Consider the following 21,312-nt stretch of genomic DNA (forward strand, 5'->3'; position numbering starts at 1 on the left):
TGAAAGAGTATATAATTTAAAGTGAACAGTAAAATCAAATTAATGAGAGCATAAATGACAGCCACTATGCGATAAGCTCTCCCGAAAATCAAATTCCTCGTACCTTTCCTCTGCAATTACGTAAAATTCATTCTGTTTTTCAGCTCTAAGTACTCTAGTCTTGTAAAGCCATTTTTGTTTTTATATTTTAAAAATATTTTAAAAAAAATATTAATTTTTTTTTATTTTTTTTACTTCAAATTAATATTTTTTAATGTTTATTATTTTGATGTGCTGATGTTAAAAATATTTTTTAAAAAATAAAACAACATTATTTTTTTATATTTTCAAATAAAAAACATTTTTTTTAAAATAATTACAACCATATTCCCTAAAAAACCTTAAAACTCAGACCCCACAGATGGTCAGCAAGGTCTTACGCAAGGCATACATGAAAATCCTATTTGTTTTTGTGTTTTAAAAATATTTTTAAAAATATTTAAAAGAATTTGCTTTTTTTATTTTAAATTAATATTTTTATATTTTTAGATCATTTTAATGCGTTGATATCAAAAATAATTTTTTTAAAAATAAAAAATTATATTATTTTAATATATTTCTAAATAAAAATAACTTTAAAAAATATTCATAATTATAATTCCAAACAAAATACGAAGTAACATCACAAGCAATTGAAATGGTCAAGTTCTGAAAGAAGATGCCAGTAGAATCAATTGTCAAAAGTCAAATGCAGATAGCATTATTTTATTGTAATAAAAACGAATACACTAGTGAGCATAAATTATTTAGTTTATCATATCAATTGTATTCTAATCAATGTAGTTGTTTAAGTACATACTAGTACTCGTATAAATTTGTCTTACAAGTACGCAATTTTATATATCAAAGGAAGCTTGAAATCAAGACTAAATATCATATAAAGGTTTCGTATAATAATAAGGCACCATTAGTTTTTGCAGTGAAAAACATTTTTTTAAAAATTAATTTAAATTAAATGAATACTAAATATCATATAAAGATTTGGTATAATAATAAGGCACCATTTTGCATTGAAGAGGCATTATTTTTTTTAAAAATTGATTTAAATTAAATCAAGACTAAATAACATATAAAGATTTGGTATGATAATAAAGCACCATTAGTTTTTGCAGTGAAAATGCATTTTAAAAAAAAAAAATTATTTTAAATTATTTTAAAGTACTAATGTTAAAAATAAATTTTATAAAATAAAAAATCATTATTTTTATGTATTTTTAAATAAAAAATACTTTAAAAAATAACCGTTGCTGCAATACTAAACAAATTTTAATTTTTTTCTATTATCAACCTTAAATACCTGCCATAAAACAATATTAAATCTAACAGTTTTGATTTTAAAATCTGATCTTCTCATGCTAAAAAATACTATTCTGATTAATGAAAAAGAAAACTAATTGAACAAACTTTAATTCATGGATTGAATAAACAATGAGGTAGGAAAAAAATACTTTTTTATGGGCAAATCCAATTCCAAAAAATAAGCTGGCAGCAAAAAAATAATTCTTTAATAATTTAAAAAATTATTTTATAATAAACTCAAACCCAAACTAAATAAAATATTATGATAAACCTCAAAATTCATTTTATTTAGTTCCATCTTCTCTTTTAAAAAAATGGTTATTGCAATAAATTCAAATTCAAACCATGACTTAAACCTTAAAGTGCATTTTATTTAGTTCCATCTTTTATTTTTTTTTAAAAAAAATAGTCATTATTTAGATTTAATTTCAACTATTCTCCTTTTTAATGTATAAAAAACAAGAAAATTTGGTGTTGTTTTATCTATATGAGATATTATACAAAATAAGAGTTTTTTAAAATTAATTTATTTTTTAATTACAATTTATTCTTAATCATATCAATGTTCATATTAAATGAACGAACGTCATTTTTAGTTGTCCTCGACATATTCATTTACAATGTTTTAAGTAAATATCTTCAACAACCACGACACGGAACATCGTTTCTTTCCCATTAAAGACACAAGTCATGATGCTTGATTACTGTGTTTCCCCAAAGAAAATTCGAAGAAGACCTTGGAAGAATATTGGACAAGGATTTTCTTTTTCCAAGGAAATTGGAGAACGGGAAACCAATGCTTAGACTCTGTTTGTTTGCAGGAAAGTGATTTTTTTTAAAAAGTGAATTCCGAGAAAGTATTTTCCGATGTTTGACAGTGTTATGAAAAATGAACTGGAAAACATTTTCCAGTATTTGATTGTGTTATGAAAAATAAACTGGAAAATAATTTATTAATGAATTAATTTTTTTTTTCAAGTTTATCTAATATATATAAAATATTTAATCACTTACAATAAAAAAAAATGAAATCTAAAAAGTATTTATAATGATGAATTTTTTTTATTATATCCTATATTTATACATAGCTTATTAAAATAATGAGGAACAAATCTTACAAATTAAAAAGTTGAATGAGAATGAAATTAAAAAAAAATATATAATTTCATAAATTATCTCAAATAAAATAAATAATAATCAAAATAATAGAGATCAAATCTAAAAAATTTTAAAAAAAATGAAAGATGAAGAAATTAAAATAATAATAATCAACATTTCATAAATTATTTCAAATAAAATAAGTAACAATCAAAAGAATGAGGACCAAATTTGATAGATAAATTTTTTAATAAAAATATGATAAGGAAAAAACAAATAACAATTATAAAAATAAGGACTAAAGTTAATATAAAAATAAAATTTTAAGAGATGAAATTGAAAAATAAATATTCAAAACAAAATATATATACCAATCAAAAGTTTGAGGATTAAATTTAATATAATCAGCAGATAATGATATTTCTAAATTTTTCACAACTTCCGGAAAGTGTTTTCCCCTCAAATTTTTCAGGAAAACACTTTCCTGAAAACCAAGCTAAATTTTTCTTTTGCTGGAAAGTGTTTTCCATTGACCAACTTTCCTACTGGCAAACAAACACAAGAAAGTTTGGAAAGTGATTTCCCGGAAACCACTTTCCGGAAAACAAACACAGCTAAAGGAAAAACACTTTCCTGAAAACCAAATCAAATTTTTCTTTGACTGAAATTGACTGGAAAGTATTTTTTATTGACCGGAAAATATTTTTCGTTGACCAACTTTTTTAATGACAAACAAACACAAAAAAATTTAAAAAATAATTTCCTTAAAACTACTTTTCAAAAAATAAATATGGCCTTAATACACCGGAGCAAGATGGGAATCCCCTTTAAAAAAGCACACTGATGGTACACAATTTTTCAAAAACTCTAGCCATAAACGGCTAGAAATGTTAGCCAAAAATGGCTAGCAATGCTATCCGTCCTAGCCATTCATGGCTAGGAATGTCAGCCGAAATGAGTGGGGCTTTTGCATGTGCCATGCAAGGCATGGTCAACACCACCATGTTGTTTGTACCTTGTATTAGAAATACAAGAGTTAATTATTTTTTTGTTTTGTTTGATTTTTATAAAAAAATAATTAAATTAAATTCCTTTAAATAAAACAGAAATCAAATTAAAATTAATTCAAACTAACCGATTTCATTTCGATTTGATTTTTTAGGATAAAATCGATTTAACTCGGTTTTTGCAGTTCAGCTTAGTTTTTTTAGGTTTGGTTTTGGTTTGATTTTTTTGGTTTTAGGCTTAAAAAATCAAAACCAAATCAAACCATCAGTTTTTAAAATTTTAATCAGGTTTTTTTCATAATTTTTTTTTAGTTATTTTTTTTCTGATTTTCTTGGTTTAATCATTTTTTTACTGATCCCTATCTCGGCCTAGCAACTATATTTAGGATGCTTGAGAATATGATTTTAGTTATTTTTTAAAATATTTTTTATTTAAAAATATATTAAAATAATATATTTTTTTATTTTTTAAAATTTATTTTTAACATTAACACATTAAAATAATATAAAAAAAATATTAATTTAAAATAAATAAAAAAAATATTTAAATATTTTTTCAGTTTTGGAGTCGGTCACCATCCATCGCACGCAATATTTTTATAATTAATTAACATATTCTCTGATATATTTTCTACAATCACACGTTTTTATATGGGACTAGTGCCAATTTTTTATAGTCATACAATAGCAGTCAGATATCTCCTCATTACTTTTAGCTAAAATATCACTAACTTTTACCAAATATTTCATTAATAATATTTCAAACACCACTTCTAATTGTATGGAAGATGTTTTTATTAATAAATTTTCAAACAACTTGTAAGATAAACTGATATAATTAAGATTTATAAATATTTTGAATTACTAGTATAATTTATATTTTTTAAAACTTATTATGTTTTCTCTCAAAACCTTATTTTTCTAATATCTATACGTACTATAACATTGATTTTTTTTTTTTCATTCATGAAGAATTTATTATTTTAGGATATTAAGTTTAAAATAGAAGCCCAAACACGAAATCTAGCTCACACTTCTTGATTCGGTTTTGCATCCTTTAAAAAAGCTCAATTTCCGTATGAATTTTTTCCCGGTTTCACCGCACACCATATGAACCAAACTGACAAGTACACAGTAAGAATTATACAACGGCGCAGCCTTCATAAATTTCGCCACCCAGATCACACATGCACCTAAATCCTAAATAGCTTACGCCATCTTTTCAACACTAAGTGTTGGTTTGTGTGCCAATAATGATTTAATAGATATGAGTGGTTAGAATGAGAAAAAAACTGATTAAATGAAGAAAATTAAATAAAAATAATAAAAAAATCAAATCATAACAAAGATTAATTAAATTTTTTAATAAATCATTCGGTTTAATTTGGTTTGATTTTATAAATCTGAAACTAAAAAAACCAAACCTAATCTAAATAAAAAAATCAAGTCAACTGGTTTGAACCGGTTTTTATTTTAAAAAATTAAATCAAATTTAATTGATATAAACTAATTTCAGTTTTTTTTTTAAAATAATTTAATTTAATTTAATAAAAAATAAACCAAACCAAAAATAAACATGCTGCTATGAGAGGTGCCATGATTTACGTTACCTTGTTTGTATTGTTTTTCAATAAAGATTCTTCTTGTTGACATCCTTCGAGTTAATATTCTCTCTTAACTCATCATGGTTTTATGACTTTCTTTTGAAGTTAATCGATGAAATTAAATTGGCTTGTTATTGTAAGCAGAAATATATCCAAACTATCAAGGGTATTAAAATTATAAAATATGATAGAATATTTGAAATTGTTTATAAAATGTATATGCTATGTACGTGTATATGAAGTGTGCAAAATGATAATTTATTATTATATAAATATTTTAGATACGTTTTGAAAAGTATTTATTATATATTAAAAATACAGAAAAAAACAAAAAACATTTGAAGAAGTATATGTGAAGGTTCAATATAGTATAGAACAAGTAGAAAAGGAATTTTCAAGTTATTTTTGGATTAAATTAGGAAACAGATGAGCTCTTATCAGCAAAAAGTTCAAAATAAGGACAAATGTCAATTTAAACCTTGATATACCACCTCATTATAAATAAAGTTTCATACCTCTTGATTTCATAAAGATAAAATATAAATATTGGACCGGTGTGCCTACTTACCGGTCAGTTAATTACATTACTAATTAATCCATTTGCTAAATCTTGTTTAGAGGTTTTAATTTCATGGGAGGGTGAGGGGATGGAAGTTTGGAGCCAGAGTGGGCTATTTGTTATTGTGCAGCATAAAATGTAATTAACTGAAGAAGGATTAAAAAATATTTTTTTTTTATAATTTTTTTATTTAATATTCAATTAGCTTGTTATTTGAAGTTGATAATTTATTTTAATTTTTTATGTGTTTATTATAGTTTCAAAAAAACATTCTATAAATTTATGTTCATTTTCATTGAAAAAAACCTTATTTTTATTATCTATAAGAAAATAAAAAATGAAAGGATAAAGTTTATAACAAAATAAAAACTTCTTCTTTTTTATGAATAATGTGCCTGTTTTTTTAGTTTTTATCATTATTATTATTAATTTATTTTATTAAAAACATGTATTATATTTTTAGTTAATAATTAAAATTTTTCATTGAATTATATCTTAGCAATAGATAAATAATTTTTTTATATAATTTTTTTTATTTAGAACAACACTATAATAGATTTAGAGCATGTTTGAAAATATATTACTAATTGTTTTTTAAAGTATTTTTTATTTTAAAATAAATTAAAAAAATATATATGTGACATTAATATATCAAAATAATTTGAAAACATCAAAAAATACATTAATTTTAAAAAAAAATTTAAATTTTTTCAAAAGTATTTTGGAAACGTAATATCAAAACACTGTCTTAAAAAGTATTTTAAAATATAATAAAAATTATTTTAAAAAAAATTTAAAATAAGAAGTTTTTTATTTTAAAAAAGTATTTTTAAAATCTACCACCAAAATAATTAAATATTATACATAAAAATAATGTTTTTTTTTTTTAAAATTAAAATTCTTGAAAACACAGTTACCAACTCGTTCCAAATTGCCTCTCAATCATCTAAGTAGTAAACTAATTACAATTTAACTAAGTTAATCAGTCATTTTAAAATTAAAACTGACAAACGGAGGTTTCAAGGAATAAAAAACGTTAAAACAGATAAGAAAGGTAGAAAAGCAGATTTGATTTTGATGAAAGCCATAACATGAAAAAGAAATCCTAGTAATTGCAACAGATTTGAGATATGTCTGGTTTAAGAAGGCCGTGGTCCGATAATGCTCCTCTATTGTCCTCACGTAAAGAAAAACAACATACCTCCCTTGTCTCCCGCTCCTCCCCCTCCTCTCCTTCCTCAGTCGAAATGTCAACCGCCGCCGCAACCACCACTCCTCGCCGCTCTATCTTCCTTGGCGTCGACGTCGGCACCGGAAGCGCCCGCGCTGGTTATTCTGCACCCCTCTTCTCTCTGTATTTTCCATGTATGCATATTTAAATTGAAGGGTTGGATATATTGAAATGTTGTTGCAGGCCTATTTGATGAGAGTGGAAAACTTCTGGGGTCTGCTAGTAGCCCGATACAAATATGGAAAGAAGGTGACTGTGTTGAGGTAATTACAAAAAAAAAAAAAAAACCTTGAAATTTCCCCTTCTTTTCTTTTTGTATATAACGGATTGGGAATTGCTGTGTGCTCTTTTTTTCCAGCAATCTTCGACAGATATTTGGCATGCCATATGTGCCGCTGTGAAATCTGCGTGCTCCCTTGCAAATGTTTCAGGGGATGAAGTGACAGGGATGGGATTCGCGGCTACTTGTTCTCTTGGTTTGTAGACTTTTTGAAAAATGTTACTGGAAGATACCTTTTGTTTTATTGTGAATTTTTGTTTTGATTGATGACGTGGGTTTAGAAATGTTACTTCTTATTCGACAAAGTGGTTTGATTTGACAGTTGCGGTCGATGCTGATGGAAGCCCTGTTACAGTTTCCTGGAGTGGTGATTCAAGACGGAATGTTATAGTATGGATGGATCACAGAGCTGTTAAACAAGCTGAAAATATCAATTCTTCTAACTCACCAGTATTGCAATATTGTGGTGGAGCTCTTTCTCCTGAAATGGAGCCACCAAAGGTTGTTGGGAATGCATTAATTCCCTTGCTCAATCCTAAAATATGCTTTCTGTACATTAATTTGTTTGCACAACATATATATTCATCAATTCAAGTTCAAATAATTTCCACCTGCATTACTATGTAGTTTTGGGCTTAGGGAGCAAGTGATTACTTTTTTTCGAGAATGATGTGGTAAAATTTGAACAGAATGGATACATGTTTTTAAATATTCTAGTCAGTTATGTTTAACAAGACTATATTTGCAGCTTTTATGGGTGAAAGAAAATTTGCCAGAATCTTGGTCGATGGTGTTTAGATGGATGGACTTGAGTGATTGGTTGTCATACAGGTGATTTCCTTATCTTGCGGGCTTCTTCATGTCTAGGTATATTCTCATGGTTGAGTCAAATTTGCTCTTGCTGTCAAGAGCTTTTGCTGATTTCACTGTTTTCCTTTCCTTTCCCCCCCCTTAAGAGCAACTGGAGATGATACTCGGAGTCTGTGCACAACAGTATGCAAATGGACTTATCTTGGCCATGCACACATGCAGCAGATGAATGGGAAAGATTCCCGCATCATGGAAACTTGTGGATGGGATGATGATTTTTGGGAAGAGATTGGCTTAGGTGATCTTGTTGATGGGCATCATGCTAAAATTGGTATGCTTCTAGGTGTTCTATGCATCCTTTTCTTCCAGTAATGTAGATTATAAATATGCTTTATGATCTTGTGGTGCTGGACTGGCACCTCATTTTATTTTATGATATCTGAAATAAAATTTAAGGGATGGACAACAGGACAATTGCTTTTCAGCTGATATGATTTGCTACCCTTTTCAGATTAATATCTAAGCTTCCATTTCTGTTGTTATTAGAGTTTGGGATTTTCAACATATTGGAAATATTAGTACATATCTAATTCCTCTAGGTTTATTGAGAAATGAAAACGGACTTATGACTAATCTTGGTATTCAAGATTTGCACTGTCTTCTTCTTTTGTGGTGGACTACTGAAGTTTTTGTTATATCTGAAAAAATACCATCCAACCTGAAAGTGATGAGTTACAACTCATAGCTTCTTATCATATTAAAAGTATAGAATTGTATTTACTGGTACTTGTAGCTCTTGTTCAGTGTGAGTGACTTTTGTAATTTACACAGGACGAAGTGTAGCTTTCCCGGGTCATCCTTTGGGTTCTGGTTTAACTCCTACAGCTGCACAGGCAAGAAACTTTTGTGTTGAAGAATTCTTATCTTCTGGGCTTTGAAGGCCTGACTTAATGTATTCTTGACTCCAAAGTGAAGGCTACTTTTCCGTTCTAAACAGTGACCTACTTTTTCAGGAACTGGGTCTTGTGGCAGGAACACCTGTGGGGACTTCACTGATAGATGCTCATGCTGGTGGTGTGGGGATAATGGAAAGTGTCCCTGAATTAGGTTCTGAAGCTAAAGGTATTGATGACATTTAAAAATGAACAAAAACTCCTTGTTTTTATCATGTCATATAAGAAGGTAATATGTTTACTTTCTGAAAAAATAACTTGTTCAGAGAATGATAATGAAGCTATATGTCATCGTATGGCATTAATCTGCGGTACTTCTACCTGTCATATGGCTGTGTCCCGGAACAAGCTATTTATTCCTGGGGTCTGGGGACCGTTTTGGTCAGGTAAAAATCCAAAAACATCCTTATCAGTATTTAGTTTTCTGACATTTAGTTTGAGGTCTATGAATTTAGAGCTGGTTTTGGATTGCTTAGTTCAAACTTGTACACCTAATGCTTTTTCTTGTTTATATTCTCTACACGTGTGCTTGTTCGTATAATGAATTCCTAGTTAGACATCTAAGGATGCTCTAACCCTTCATTAATTTATTACTTAAAATTGTTATTTATTGAAATTTTAACTTTAGATATTTTTAAGTGATGTATTTTTGAATCTTCTGTTGTGTTCCAATTATCGAAATGTTTTTTGGTGGTATGGTTTGAGGAATGTATTATATCCAGGATCTGGTGGCAGTATCAGGACTTGCACTTTGACTTTCTGCCACCATGAAGTGTTGCCATGAACTTTAATTTTCGGGTCTTTTTATTTTTCTATTTGTGTAGCGATGATACCCGAGTACTGGCTTACAGAAGGTGGACAGAGTGCTACTGGTGCATTATTAGATTATATAATTGAAAATCATGCTGCTTCTCCCAGACTTGCAAATCGTGCTGCTTCTTTAAGTAAGAATATAATTAACTTAGTTTGAAGCATGTGCATCTTAACTTAGTCATGGCTGATGCTTTCTACATTAGAATCTGCTTGGCTCTCTACTTCTCATTTTCTATATTTCAGAAATATCCATGTTCGAACTACTGAGCAATACAATCAAGACAATGATAGATGAACTGAAGTCTCCATTCCTTGCTGCTTTGACTGAACATATACATGTCCTTCCTGATTTTCATGGAAATAGGTAACTAATGGTGATGTGGCCTTTTCTGGGTTTAGTGCTGAGATGTCTGCTATGAACTTATTACATTTAGTTTGTGATGGAACAGGTCTCCCATTGCAGATCCAAAATCCAAAGGAATTGTTTTTGGCCTGACTCTTGAAACGAGTGAGAGACAGTTGGCTCTTTTATACCTTGCTACTGTACAGGGTATTGCATATGGTACACGTCACATTGTGGAGCACTGCAACACTCATGGTCATAAAGTAAGAATGTCATGCTTTATGCTCTAATTTGTAGTAGTTCAATTTCATAGCTATTTTGTTGTTTATAATCCTTGTTAGACGATCACTGTATCCAAGGGATGGAATTACACTTCATATTGAATTTCACTCCATCTGAAAACATTGTGCTCATGTTAGATATAAACTCCATTGAATTAGTAGTTGCTATCAAGTTTTCCACATGTTCAAGCCTAGAGGTGAAGGTGACTGGATGGTTGTCAAATAGGAGTTAATCACTATTAGAAAAAATTATCACCTGACTGTATAGCAACTCACATCGTGTCCCAAACCACTAGGAGTAGTAAACACGTGCTTATGCTAGAATAAATGGTTTTGAATTACATTGCTATGCGACATTGAAAATTAATCAATTTTTTGTGTTTTAATTAATTTTTTCTATGAGAGGCAAGTGTGCACTTCTAAAGTCTGATGTAATGCAGAAAAAGTAAGTTTGACCAATAATGTTCAGATAAGCAATCAGTTAGTAGCTGTTTAAATTAGAAGCTTAATTTGAATATATCTGACCAATATCTATCAGGAGATTTCTTCTGTTTGGCAAGTACTGCTTGAGTGTTCTTAGTCATTGACGCGGTGACTATTTGCCACATGGTTATTTTCATAACCCTCATTTTGTTTTCTTTCGTATCTCTATTCTTTGCAGATCGATACATTACTTGCATGTGGTGGCCTCTCAAAGAACTCCCTCTACATCCAAGAACATGCAGATATCCTTGGTACTTTGTTACTTCTTTTCCACCACAGTTGCCTCTTTTATTTTTGCCTAGTGTATAACATGTTTCCTTTCCCTTTTCTTTTTAAAACTTTACTATTTGATTGTATTCCTTTAGGAAGATAGATAACCTTAGCGTAAGAATTTTAAGAAGCACCCAACTGTAGTCTTGCAAGTTAACAATTGATTGAGAGTTGGTGTTCTTGTATTGGTTGTTGATTTCAACATATCATACCATACCAGTGTTAATCAAAAGGTGCTCAGGTGCTCCTTAAGCGCTATAGGTGAGGCCACAACATCTTTATTAGCCTCAAGCGATGAATTTTAATGAGGTGCTGCCTAGGCAAGTGCCTGGTGAGTGGGTGCCAGGCGTTAAATCAAGCACCTGCTTTAAATACATCTTTTTTTTAACTGATTTATGTTTTGACCTGTTTGTCCATTTTTTAACCTACCACAAGAAACAATTTTGGGGTATTTTTGTATATAAAAAAAAGATTAGGGTAAAAAAATAAAAAATAAAATCATTAATGTTGAATGGTAGGTAAAAGGAATCAGTTAACCTCTATTCATACTGTGATACTCTTCCTACTGTGATGTCTTTCTCTATTCACAATACACTCCATGGTCTTTTAAACAATGTCATGTATGCGTTGAAGAAATTAAAACTAACCTATTCTTTTTTGGCGTAGGTTGCCCTATTGTACTTCCACGAGAAAGTGAATCTGTGCTCTTGGGTGCTGCTATTCTTGGTGCTGTTGCTTCAAAGAAATACTCGAGTCTTACTGAGGCCATGAAGGCGCTGAATGCAGCTGGTCAGGTATGCATGTGCCAGTTTACGTGCTCAGTTTTATCGATTTAATTTATTTTTGATTTAATGTATCAAGCATTTGTAGGTCATTCATCCATCAAAAAACCCAAAGGTGAAGAAGTATCATGATGCCAAATATCGTATTTTCCATGAGCTCTATGAGCAGCAGCTCTCTCAGCGTTCTATCATGGCTCAAGCCTTGGAGTAGAATGTGCCACTTTTGAAGACTCGTGAATGCTTGAGCATTCTTTGGTGAAAGTCTTGGCCTGGTAATCACTAGTGGATGCACTTGAGTTTTGATAGTCACTTCAAAAATATAGTTGATTTTTTTTTTCAAATAATATTCTGGGAGTTTAATTTTACATGGGATGGTCAAGTTTATCATGTATATATAAATTTAGTTCAAACAGTTTCACCAATGTTGAGTTCTTCTGATGTGGGCCCTAATTGTGCAAAATAGGAGAAGAAAATGTAAAGAATTACTCATTGGAAAAACAAAAGATGATATTGCATGTGCGCTTGGATTTTTATTGAATTAAAAGAAATGATACATTTCTGGAATTGTATCTTTAGAAATATAAAAAGGTTTATAGCGAGGGTCTACTCAGACAACTAGATGAGACGGTGAAGAAGTGTTGTCAATACTCCGGCGAAGGATTAGGAGGATGTAGGGTATTCAGTAGTCTCATACAAGGGTACTTTCCTAGTGGTGGGGAATTAGTTGAGCAGCATTTGAACATCCTTTTCTTTTTTTAAGTGGGTGTTGATGGTGAGGCTGAGTGGTGTTTTTGGGAGGGTGATGGTGGAGGCTGAGTGGTGTTTTTTGGGAGGGTGATGGCGAGGTGGGTGCAGCTGGATTTGGTGGAGATGAGTCTTGGAGTTTATTAGTGATTTCTCCACATGTTAAGTGTTGCTACACGAGAGTTTGTACTGGATTTGTGCAGTTGATTGGAGGTCTTTTTATAATTGGACATGAATATATGATCACACAAAAGGTTTTTTTCCCTGCTTATTTCTCAAGGAGGGACTGGCATAAAGGTGAGGAGAGGTGATGAAAATTTCAATTTATGACATGTACCCAAAATGTACATAAATCACCATAAGGATACCTTATTCATAAAAAACAAAAAAAACAAAGAGGAGACACAAAAAAGGAAATTCAGAATTTGAAAATAGAATAAAAATAAGAGATATTTCTATTTTTTATTGTTATTTCTAGGTTACTGTATTTAAGGATTTTTTAGTAACTGACAGAACGAAAAGAAGAGCAGAGAAGAAATTTCACTCATAAAACATGACGTGACTAGATAGGTGGTTTCTGGTGAGTTGTGAGCTGATTTTATCTTTTTTTTTCAATTTAAAAAAAATATATTAAGATGATGCAAGCATTTTTAAGAAAACCAAAAAAAATATGAGAGTTGAGTGATTTGATTGAGTTTAATAAATTTGGCTAATTTAATAACATGAATAAAAAAAAACAAGATAAAAAAAATTTAATCTGAATTTATTTAGGTTAGCATGCCAAATATACGATTTGATTGTGATATTGGGGTAACTTCTTGAAAGCAAATAAAATTATGAAATTTAATTATAAAAAATTTAATGTTAAAGGATAAAATTATAAAAAATATTTTTTTATGAGAAACCAACGAAAAAAACCCGAGTCAAATCAAGTTAATCCACTACCCTATCATTATGAACATAAGATTGAGATAACCCTATATAAAGTAAAGTGACAAAAAAAAAGCATGAAAACCAATTTTCAATTAATTATCAAATGTTAAAGGATAAAATTGAAATAAAAAAAATCAATTTTAAAAAATATCAAATGTTGAAGAATCTCATTTGATAAAGAAAAAAATTAAAAAAGAACATGATAACCTTGTAGAAAGTAAAATTTAAAACTCAATTTGTAACAAACAAAATATTGAAGGAAAAAAATATAATCCAAAAAAGGTAAAAAAAAAACCTGACTCAAGTCCAACGAAGCCAGCATGCAAAATCTACGATCTAATTGTTATATCGAGGTAACCCTATTGAGAATAAAACTATGAAACTTAAAAAAAAAAAAAAAAAAAAACCAAGCAAACTCATATAAATTTTCTAAACCTAGACTAATTTTTTAAATTTACAACGTGTGAAATCGTAGATCTAAGCTAAATTAAAAAATTTAATTCCAAACTAATTTAATATTAAAGGATAAAATTGAGAAAAAAAATCAATTTAAAAAACTTGCCAAAGTAAAAAAAAATAGCACTAAAAATAATAATAAAAAAAACCAAAGAATAAAAAAAAAATAACAACACAAATTTGATGAGTTTGCTGGATTTTGCCCAGTACAATTAATGATTTGTGTTCTCATAATTCGAACCATTTTTTAAATGAATGAAACCATGTTGCACCATTCGCATGACAAACACAAATTCACAAGATAATTTTCATATGTTTTTTGCTTTTACTTTTCGATAGAGAAATGGTAGTTTAACAAATCTTTTGTAATCATAATGCATGATTTATTTTGAGTTAGTCAAATGTTGTTAATCATATTAAAGAAATGCAATGATGTTTTTATGTGAGGAAATGTATTTAACATTATGAAATATGGGAGCAACCTTGCTTGTGATCAGAGTTCCATCCCTGGAAACAAGCTCTATTTAAGTAAGATTTATATCGTCGTACTTGTGCGGTATGATAATAATTATCTTCCTGTATCAAGATTATCAGGAATAATAAGTAGAAAGGACAATAAGTTGCTGTCTTTTATCAATAAAACAAAGAAAATGAAAGTCACCATCTCATATTTTAGTCACTAAAAACTCTGACTGGTTTTAAAGTTTTGTAAAAGGATTGATTGCGTAAAATTAGTGTTTTAAAACCCGGACTGACCCGGTGGGTCGACCCGAGACCCGGCCGACCTGGGCATGGGACCGGTCCGGGTAGAGGCCAAAACCCGCTTGGGAATTGGCCCGGCCAGACCCGGCCGACCCGGGACCCGGGACCCGGGACCCGGTCCACCCGGCCAGATCCGGGTGAGACCCGGTCAATTTTTTTTTTTCCTATCATTAAACGACGTCGTTTAATGACATCTGAAGACTAAAATCCTAAAACGCTGAACATTGAAGACCCGATCACTTTTGCTTCACAAGAAAACAACACCGAATCTCAAACTTTGAAGCCTGAACAGAAGACAATTTTGCTTCACTCTATAGCTAATTATCTTGAAAACACCGGTGGGTTTTCTAAAACATTAAAGAAATTCAAATCAGAAGCCAAATTTGAGGTATGCAAAACAAATTTACTCACTCTTTTTTTCTCTCTTGGCTTATCAAATTATGCAAGTTTAGTCACAGAGATAAAATGATTGGATTTTTATTTGTGTTTTGAGTTGAATTTGTGTTTATACAAATGGGTTTTGTGGATTTGGTTTGATGTTAATGTATTGGGTGTGTATGAGATGATCAAGGTTAATGAAGCCTAATGCGATTATGTGTTTGTGCTGTGTTGTGCTGTGGCTTTTTGGGTGTTCTTTGTTTGTTTATTTGATTATTTTTTGGTTGTTTTGTGATCTTTGTGTAGAAAGATGATTTGAGTGGTGGTTCCTTGATTGATTTGGAGGAGGTGTTTTGCAAGTTTTTGAAGACCAGGTAGGATGATTTTAAAATCACTGTTTTAAATATTAGTTATGTGTTTTTTTTTTTTATATAGTTTTTTTGGGTTGACCCGGGTCAACCCATTTGACCCATGACCCGATCACTTGACCGGGTCAATGACCGAGTCGGGTTTCAAAACTATGCGTAAAATAAAAGTATTAGTACTTCTAATATGTCTTACCTGAGATAAGCTGCATTATTTATTTGTATGATATAAACTAAGACAATGTTGCGTGTTCTAATTGTTGGTCTATCTAGGATTTAAGAAAAGTATTTCTTAATATGAAGGCCCTTATTTTATCAAGTTAAAATATAACCATTCTAATGGAAAAAACATAAAAAATAAAATGAACTGTTTTTTATGTTTAATATTGGGAATATATCTTATGTATAAGTTTATAATTTCATGAATTAAATTTTTTTTTTTTTTTTTTTGTGTTTTTTGAAATGTAGATCAAGTTTTAACGGATAATCATAAAATAGTTATGATACCCTTTGACTGATTCTCGTATTTTTTTTTCAAAGTATGATAAAAATACAATTTGTTTTATATAAAAATTAAATATGCATGAAAATTTCAGAATTTAGCCATATGCATGATATATATAGGCTTTGTTTGGAAAAAACCTATTTTTCTTTGTAATAAAACTACCAAAACAAGCTTAAAAGGGTGTTTGCCAAACACACCCTTCAACCAAAAAAATCCTTTAGAAAAAAGATGGAAAAAAAATAGGGTCTTAAACCCTTGACCCAATCTTATCTTGACCAGGTTGACTTGAAATTTTTTGTTCGACTATAAAACAAACAAAAAATCTTAGTTTGATATGAAAACAACACAAAAATAAAACCAAAGTAAAAAACCAGATTAAACACAAAAAAAAAACTCAAAGATTCTGGAACAAAACGAATCAAACACTAAAAAAATAAAGAACATGAATAAAACAAAGAACATCGAAACCCACCCAGCAACGTTAAACCCAAATTAGACTACATACGATCAAAACAAGGGCATATACTTTATGCAAATCGTACAAGGATTAATAATCTAGCATCCATTCATTTCGATTATCATTTAAACATCATGATTTTGTCAATTTGGGTTTCAGTTCAAAATCAAAATCCTATAATTAAAATACATCAAAAACTTGTTATTGATGCAAATAAGCCCTAGATTACTTACTAATTACACATAAAGAAGGGTTATGTGCAAAGAAATGGACTACAATTGGTCCGAATAAATGGTATAAGGTGTTGTTCTTTCCAAGAACATAAAAAACATGCCCAAACCTAACCCAGCAACATGAACTCCAAATTAGACCAGATATGGTCAAACAAAAGGCACCTATATATTGAAAATAATGCAAAGATCAATAATCTAACATTTATTCACTTCAATCATCAAAGAATAAACATGATTTTTTTTCAAAATGGGTTTTGATTCAAAACCAAAACCCTAAGATTAAATTGCATTAAAACTTGTTATTGATGCAAATAAACCCTAAATTATTGCTTAATCAAGTTGTTTGAAGGGTTAGTGCAAATAAATGGACTAAAATTGATCTGAATCACGGGGTTAAGACAATATTCTTTTCAAGAACATGAAGAACACACTTAGAAATAAACTATATGTTCGTGTAATATGGATTCAAAATTGAATTTTTTAAACTTATTTTAATCATGAACAGACCTAACATAACTAAGAAGAACATCCTTACTTAAACATGTATTTCTTAAGTTAAACAAAAACTAAAACGACGCTCTCTCTCTCTCTCTACACACACACACACACACATATATATATATAAACAACTTAAACAATAACATTATTATATAAAAAAAATAAGAAAAAACTTCAAAAAGAACATAATAAATAAAGATCACGACAAAAAAGGTGAATACAACATCACTTGTTAAGCATTTTAAACCTTTTTTCTATGTTTATACACATAAATATATAAAAAAAAACCTCAAGCAAGCCACAAGAGCCTCATTTTGGATAAGAAAATATACCTAGAATAACTATTGTCTCATTTTGTTTTTCTTTGGGAATTTTTCATCTCACAAAGTTACTATCCTTTTAGAGCTTAGGAAATCTTTGTGTTAGACTCTTAGACTTTTGCACTTTGGTTTATTGTTAATATATTCCTTTTTTTTCTTCTCTTTTTTCTTTTTATTTCTCCCTTCCTTCTCCTTTTGATCTTAAGGGGTATTTATATGATTTTGTTAGAGTTTTGAGAGGTTTTGAATTTATTTCTGACCTTTTGAATTTATGTGTGAATACACAAAAAAAGGTCGATTCTTGTACAATTATGTTTCAATTATGGATGATTGAGTTGCCCACTTTCGAGACTTTATCGGGGAAATTCTAACATCATCATCACCTGAGACTGTCTAAAGTCGGTAAAAGGGATGCACACATTTTATTTGGATGTAACCTTGCTCAATTTAAAGATTTGTAACTCTACATTTATTCTTTTGAAGTTGCTAACTCAATAAGCCAAAATTGTCTAAATGGAAGCTAGTCTACCAAACAACGTGTCACTCAAATTCTCTTCATTAAGTCTGAATGACGAGTTATTTAGGGTTTTTAATTTGAGATTGACAAATTTTGATCGAGTATCTATTCTTCCAATTTCTTTTAATTTCACTCATAATTGCCTCTAAACTTTTAATATTACACAATCTCACTCCTGCTAAACTCAATTGTTAGCCCTTAAGTTGACTGTTGTTTTCTTTCATTTTGGTCATTAATGTTGAATTTGTGCATTTTGACACTCAATTGACCAACAAACTTTCAATTTCTTCAATTTAGCCATTGATTTGGTCAATTTAAGCCCATATATTCACATGATTTTTTTAGTTTGGTCCTTGGTTTTGAATTTCTTCAATCAAGTCCCTAATTGCCTATCAAACTTTAATATTAAAGTAATTTAGCCCCTGATTTAATTAAATTAACTCTTAAAAATTACAACTTAACCCCTAAAAATTAATTTCTTCAAGTTAAAGCCTAAATTAAATTCCAAAATTATTTTTTCTTACAATTAAGCTTTCAATAAATTCAATTAAACCTTAGAAATTTATAATTGAGTCCTTAAACATTTGATTTTAAAATTTTCTTCATTAAATTGAATTTTCTTTGCCAAAAAAGTATTTATTGGTCAAAAATACACTGTAAATTTTCTAATCTTGTATATTTGAATTTTCCTTAACTAGTTTTTGATAATTTCCTAGGCATTCTGGTATATTCTTTATATATATATATATATATTATATATATATATATATATATATATATATATATATATATAGTAATATTTAGTGTTTGAAAGTGTAGTTATAGTTGCCTTTTAAAGTGTTTTTCGCTCGAAAACATATTAAAATAATATATTTTTTCATATTAAAAATTTTATTTTTGATATTGGCATAGTAAAACAATTCAGAAACTAAAAAAAAATAATTTTAAATTAAAAAATTAAATTTTTATAAAACTCGATTTGAAAATGCTTTTCCAACCCCGAAAGATTGCTCACTCTAATAAACTCCAAATTAAAGTTTTCATAATTGAATATGAAAATGACCTAATTGAAAGAGATTCTAAGAGCTTTTGTCTCCAAAACCGCAAAAGACGACACAAATTGCAGAAAGAGCCAAAAGCTGGGGAAAAAAAAAATCTCCTTTGAAGATGGTATAAATGAAAATACTTGAGAAGAGGTTTGGATATTTATTTACAACGAGACAGTGGTCACCAAAGAACGCAGCTGAAGACTGCGAGTGAAAGGACAAGAAAGCGAGTACACAAAAGTTCGAGTCCTCTAGCTCTATCTCATGACACCACCACTGCCATTCCCTTCACAGGATGGTGACTGACGTGTCATACATTGTGCCACCTGGAACTTTATTACTGGTTTCACATGTTCATGGCCCCACGTGATTTCTCACGAGAAAGCCAGAGTGAGATTGACCGGCAACGCCTGCGCGTGTGGTAGGGTTTGGACCGGAGAATTGACCTTTACACGGAATCGAACATCTTAGGTCGTTTATGCGAAGAATATTCCACGAGCTCATTGGGTCACTCAATGGATGAATGACACGTTATCAAAAGTCAACACCAGATTGCTGTCGGGACCAGAATTGGAAAAAAAAAAAAACCCTGTGAAATCACTATCGTAGCACACAATGCCTTGTGCCTGGGGTTACGATGTTTTTGATACAATAATTTCACCATATTTTTTTTAGTTTATTTTAACTAGCCACGTGGCTAGTGCTTTGTCTGGATCTTATAATTTTTTTTCAACATACTTTTTTTTTTACTTAAAAAAATCTAATTATAAACTGAAAATATATTTAATTAAATAAATAAAAAATTATTTGTGATGATGAATGCAAAAAAAATCTTTAATTTTAACTAAAAACTACATTAAAAAATTAAGAGATAATTGTTATCAAGATATACAACATCATAACATGGATAATAAATTCAGTGATGTTTAATAAATTTATTTCTTGTCTAGATTTAGTTTTCAATTAAATTATATAAAAGCTAATTTGATGTGAATCGGTCAGTTTCATGGGTTTAAAGATATCTTGGATGATCGAGAAAAATCATGGCTTAACTTCTAAAAAAATTTCAAGACAAATTTATTTTTTAAAAAAATAGTGAGATGACACTAGATTGGATTGACCCCAATCACCCTGCAACTTGGGTCATGAACTCCATTGAATTTAATAACTCTATTATTTTTGTAAACTATTTTTATTTAATTACATTATAGAAAACTAGATATTTATAAAATCAAGCATTAATTCTAAAATAAATGTTCATTTGAGACCATGATAAAGCAAACAAAAATAAATTATGAAGTTTATTTTTCAATAAATCTAATATTAAAAGATGAAATAAAAAAATAATTATAAAAATTTAATAACAAAAAAACTAGGAAAAAAATGGATTCGATGTGTAAACCCGCCAAACCCGTGAATTGGGTTGCCCAGGTCAGCGCATCAAAACTACAAACCAAGTCATATGGACTCCATTAGGATTAATACTTTGTTTTGTTATCAAAACTATTTTTTATTTAACTAATAAAAAAAATAGACAATTTTAAAATCGAGCATAAATTCAATACCAAGATTTTTTTTAAGATCATGATAGCCTTATAAAATACAAAATAAAACAAATTATGAAACTTAACTATTAACAACCAAATGTTAAAGGATGATATTGAAACAAATGAATTTAATAAAAAGAAAAGAAAAGTTAAACTCACCAAATCGACAAACCAAATCGTGGACTCTACTCAAATTAATAACTTATTTGTTTGGAATTATTATTTATTTATTTATATGATAATAAAAATAGGTGATTGAAAAATCAAGTATTGATCTTATATTAATACTTTTTTTTAGTATCATGATAACCTTATATATATATATATAAAAAAAAAAAATTCAATTTTCAATTAACCTAATATCAAAGTATAAAAGGAAAAAAAATTAAAAAGAAAAGTTAAACCCAATATTAGAGTAGATTAATATGTTTTTTTTTATTTAAAAAATGTTCTTAAGAATTTTTAATTTTTTAGATTTTTAATTTATAATTTTGAATTGTTGAAATGTACTATCATTTTTTTAAAAAAATAAAAAAATTATTTAAATATATTTTTAAATAATGTTTTCTTAAAAATAAATATTATCATATTCCTACACACTCTTTAAAAAAGCGAGGTAGATTATTATTATTATTATGTTCCAACCAACAAACGCTCCGTATAACGTGAAAAGGTGAGGAGTTTTGAACACGCAGCATG

General features: G+C 29.1%; 1 protein-coding gene across 1 annotated transcript; it reads left to right on the top strand.

Annotated features, from left to right (window-relative positions):
• Positions 1 to 6,640: 6,640 nt before the first annotated feature.
• Positions 6,641 to 12,187, top strand: LOC118033231 (uncharacterized). The gene is made up of 15 exons (XM_035038140.2): positions 6,641 to 6,935; positions 7,021 to 7,100; positions 7,196 to 7,313; positions 7,440 to 7,618; positions 7,866 to 7,948; positions 8,074 to 8,258; positions 8,759 to 8,820; positions 8,941 to 9,049; positions 9,147 to 9,266; positions 9,705 to 9,824; positions 9,937 to 10,057; positions 10,143 to 10,299; positions 10,979 to 11,051; positions 11,737 to 11,864; positions 11,941 to 12,187. The coding sequence occupies exons 1-15, from the start codon at positions 6,737 to 6,739 to the stop codon at positions 12,061 to 12,063; spliced, it is 1,857 nt and encodes a 618-aa protein (XP_034894031.1). The 5' UTR covers positions 6,641 to 6,736; the 3' UTR covers positions 12,064 to 12,187.
• The last annotated feature ends 9,125 nt before the right edge of the window (positions 12,188 to 21,312 follow it).

The sequence above is a fragment of the Populus alba genome, chromosome 18 (assembly GCF_005239225.2).
Source record: "Populus alba chromosome 18, ASM523922v2, whole genome shotgun sequence".
Taxonomy (NCBI): domain Eukaryota; kingdom Viridiplantae; phylum Streptophyta; class Magnoliopsida; order Malpighiales; family Salicaceae; genus Populus; species Populus alba.

What these genes read in the sequence shown, in the direction of transcription:
- LOC118033231 (XM_035038140.2), top strand. Translation starts at nt 6,737, where the DNA reads ATGTCTGGTTTAAGAAGGCCGTGGTCCGATAATGCTCCTCTATTGTCC. An exon ending in TAACTCCTACAGCTGCACAG is followed by an intron (nt 8,821 to 8,940) that starts GCAAGAAACTTT and finishes CTACTTTTTCAG; the next exon opens with GAACTGGGTCTTGTGGCAGG. An exon ending in AAATCGTGCTGCTTCTTTAA is followed by an intron (nt 9,825 to 9,936) that starts GTAAGAATATAA and finishes TCTATATTTCAG; the next exon opens with AAATATCCATGTTCGAACTA.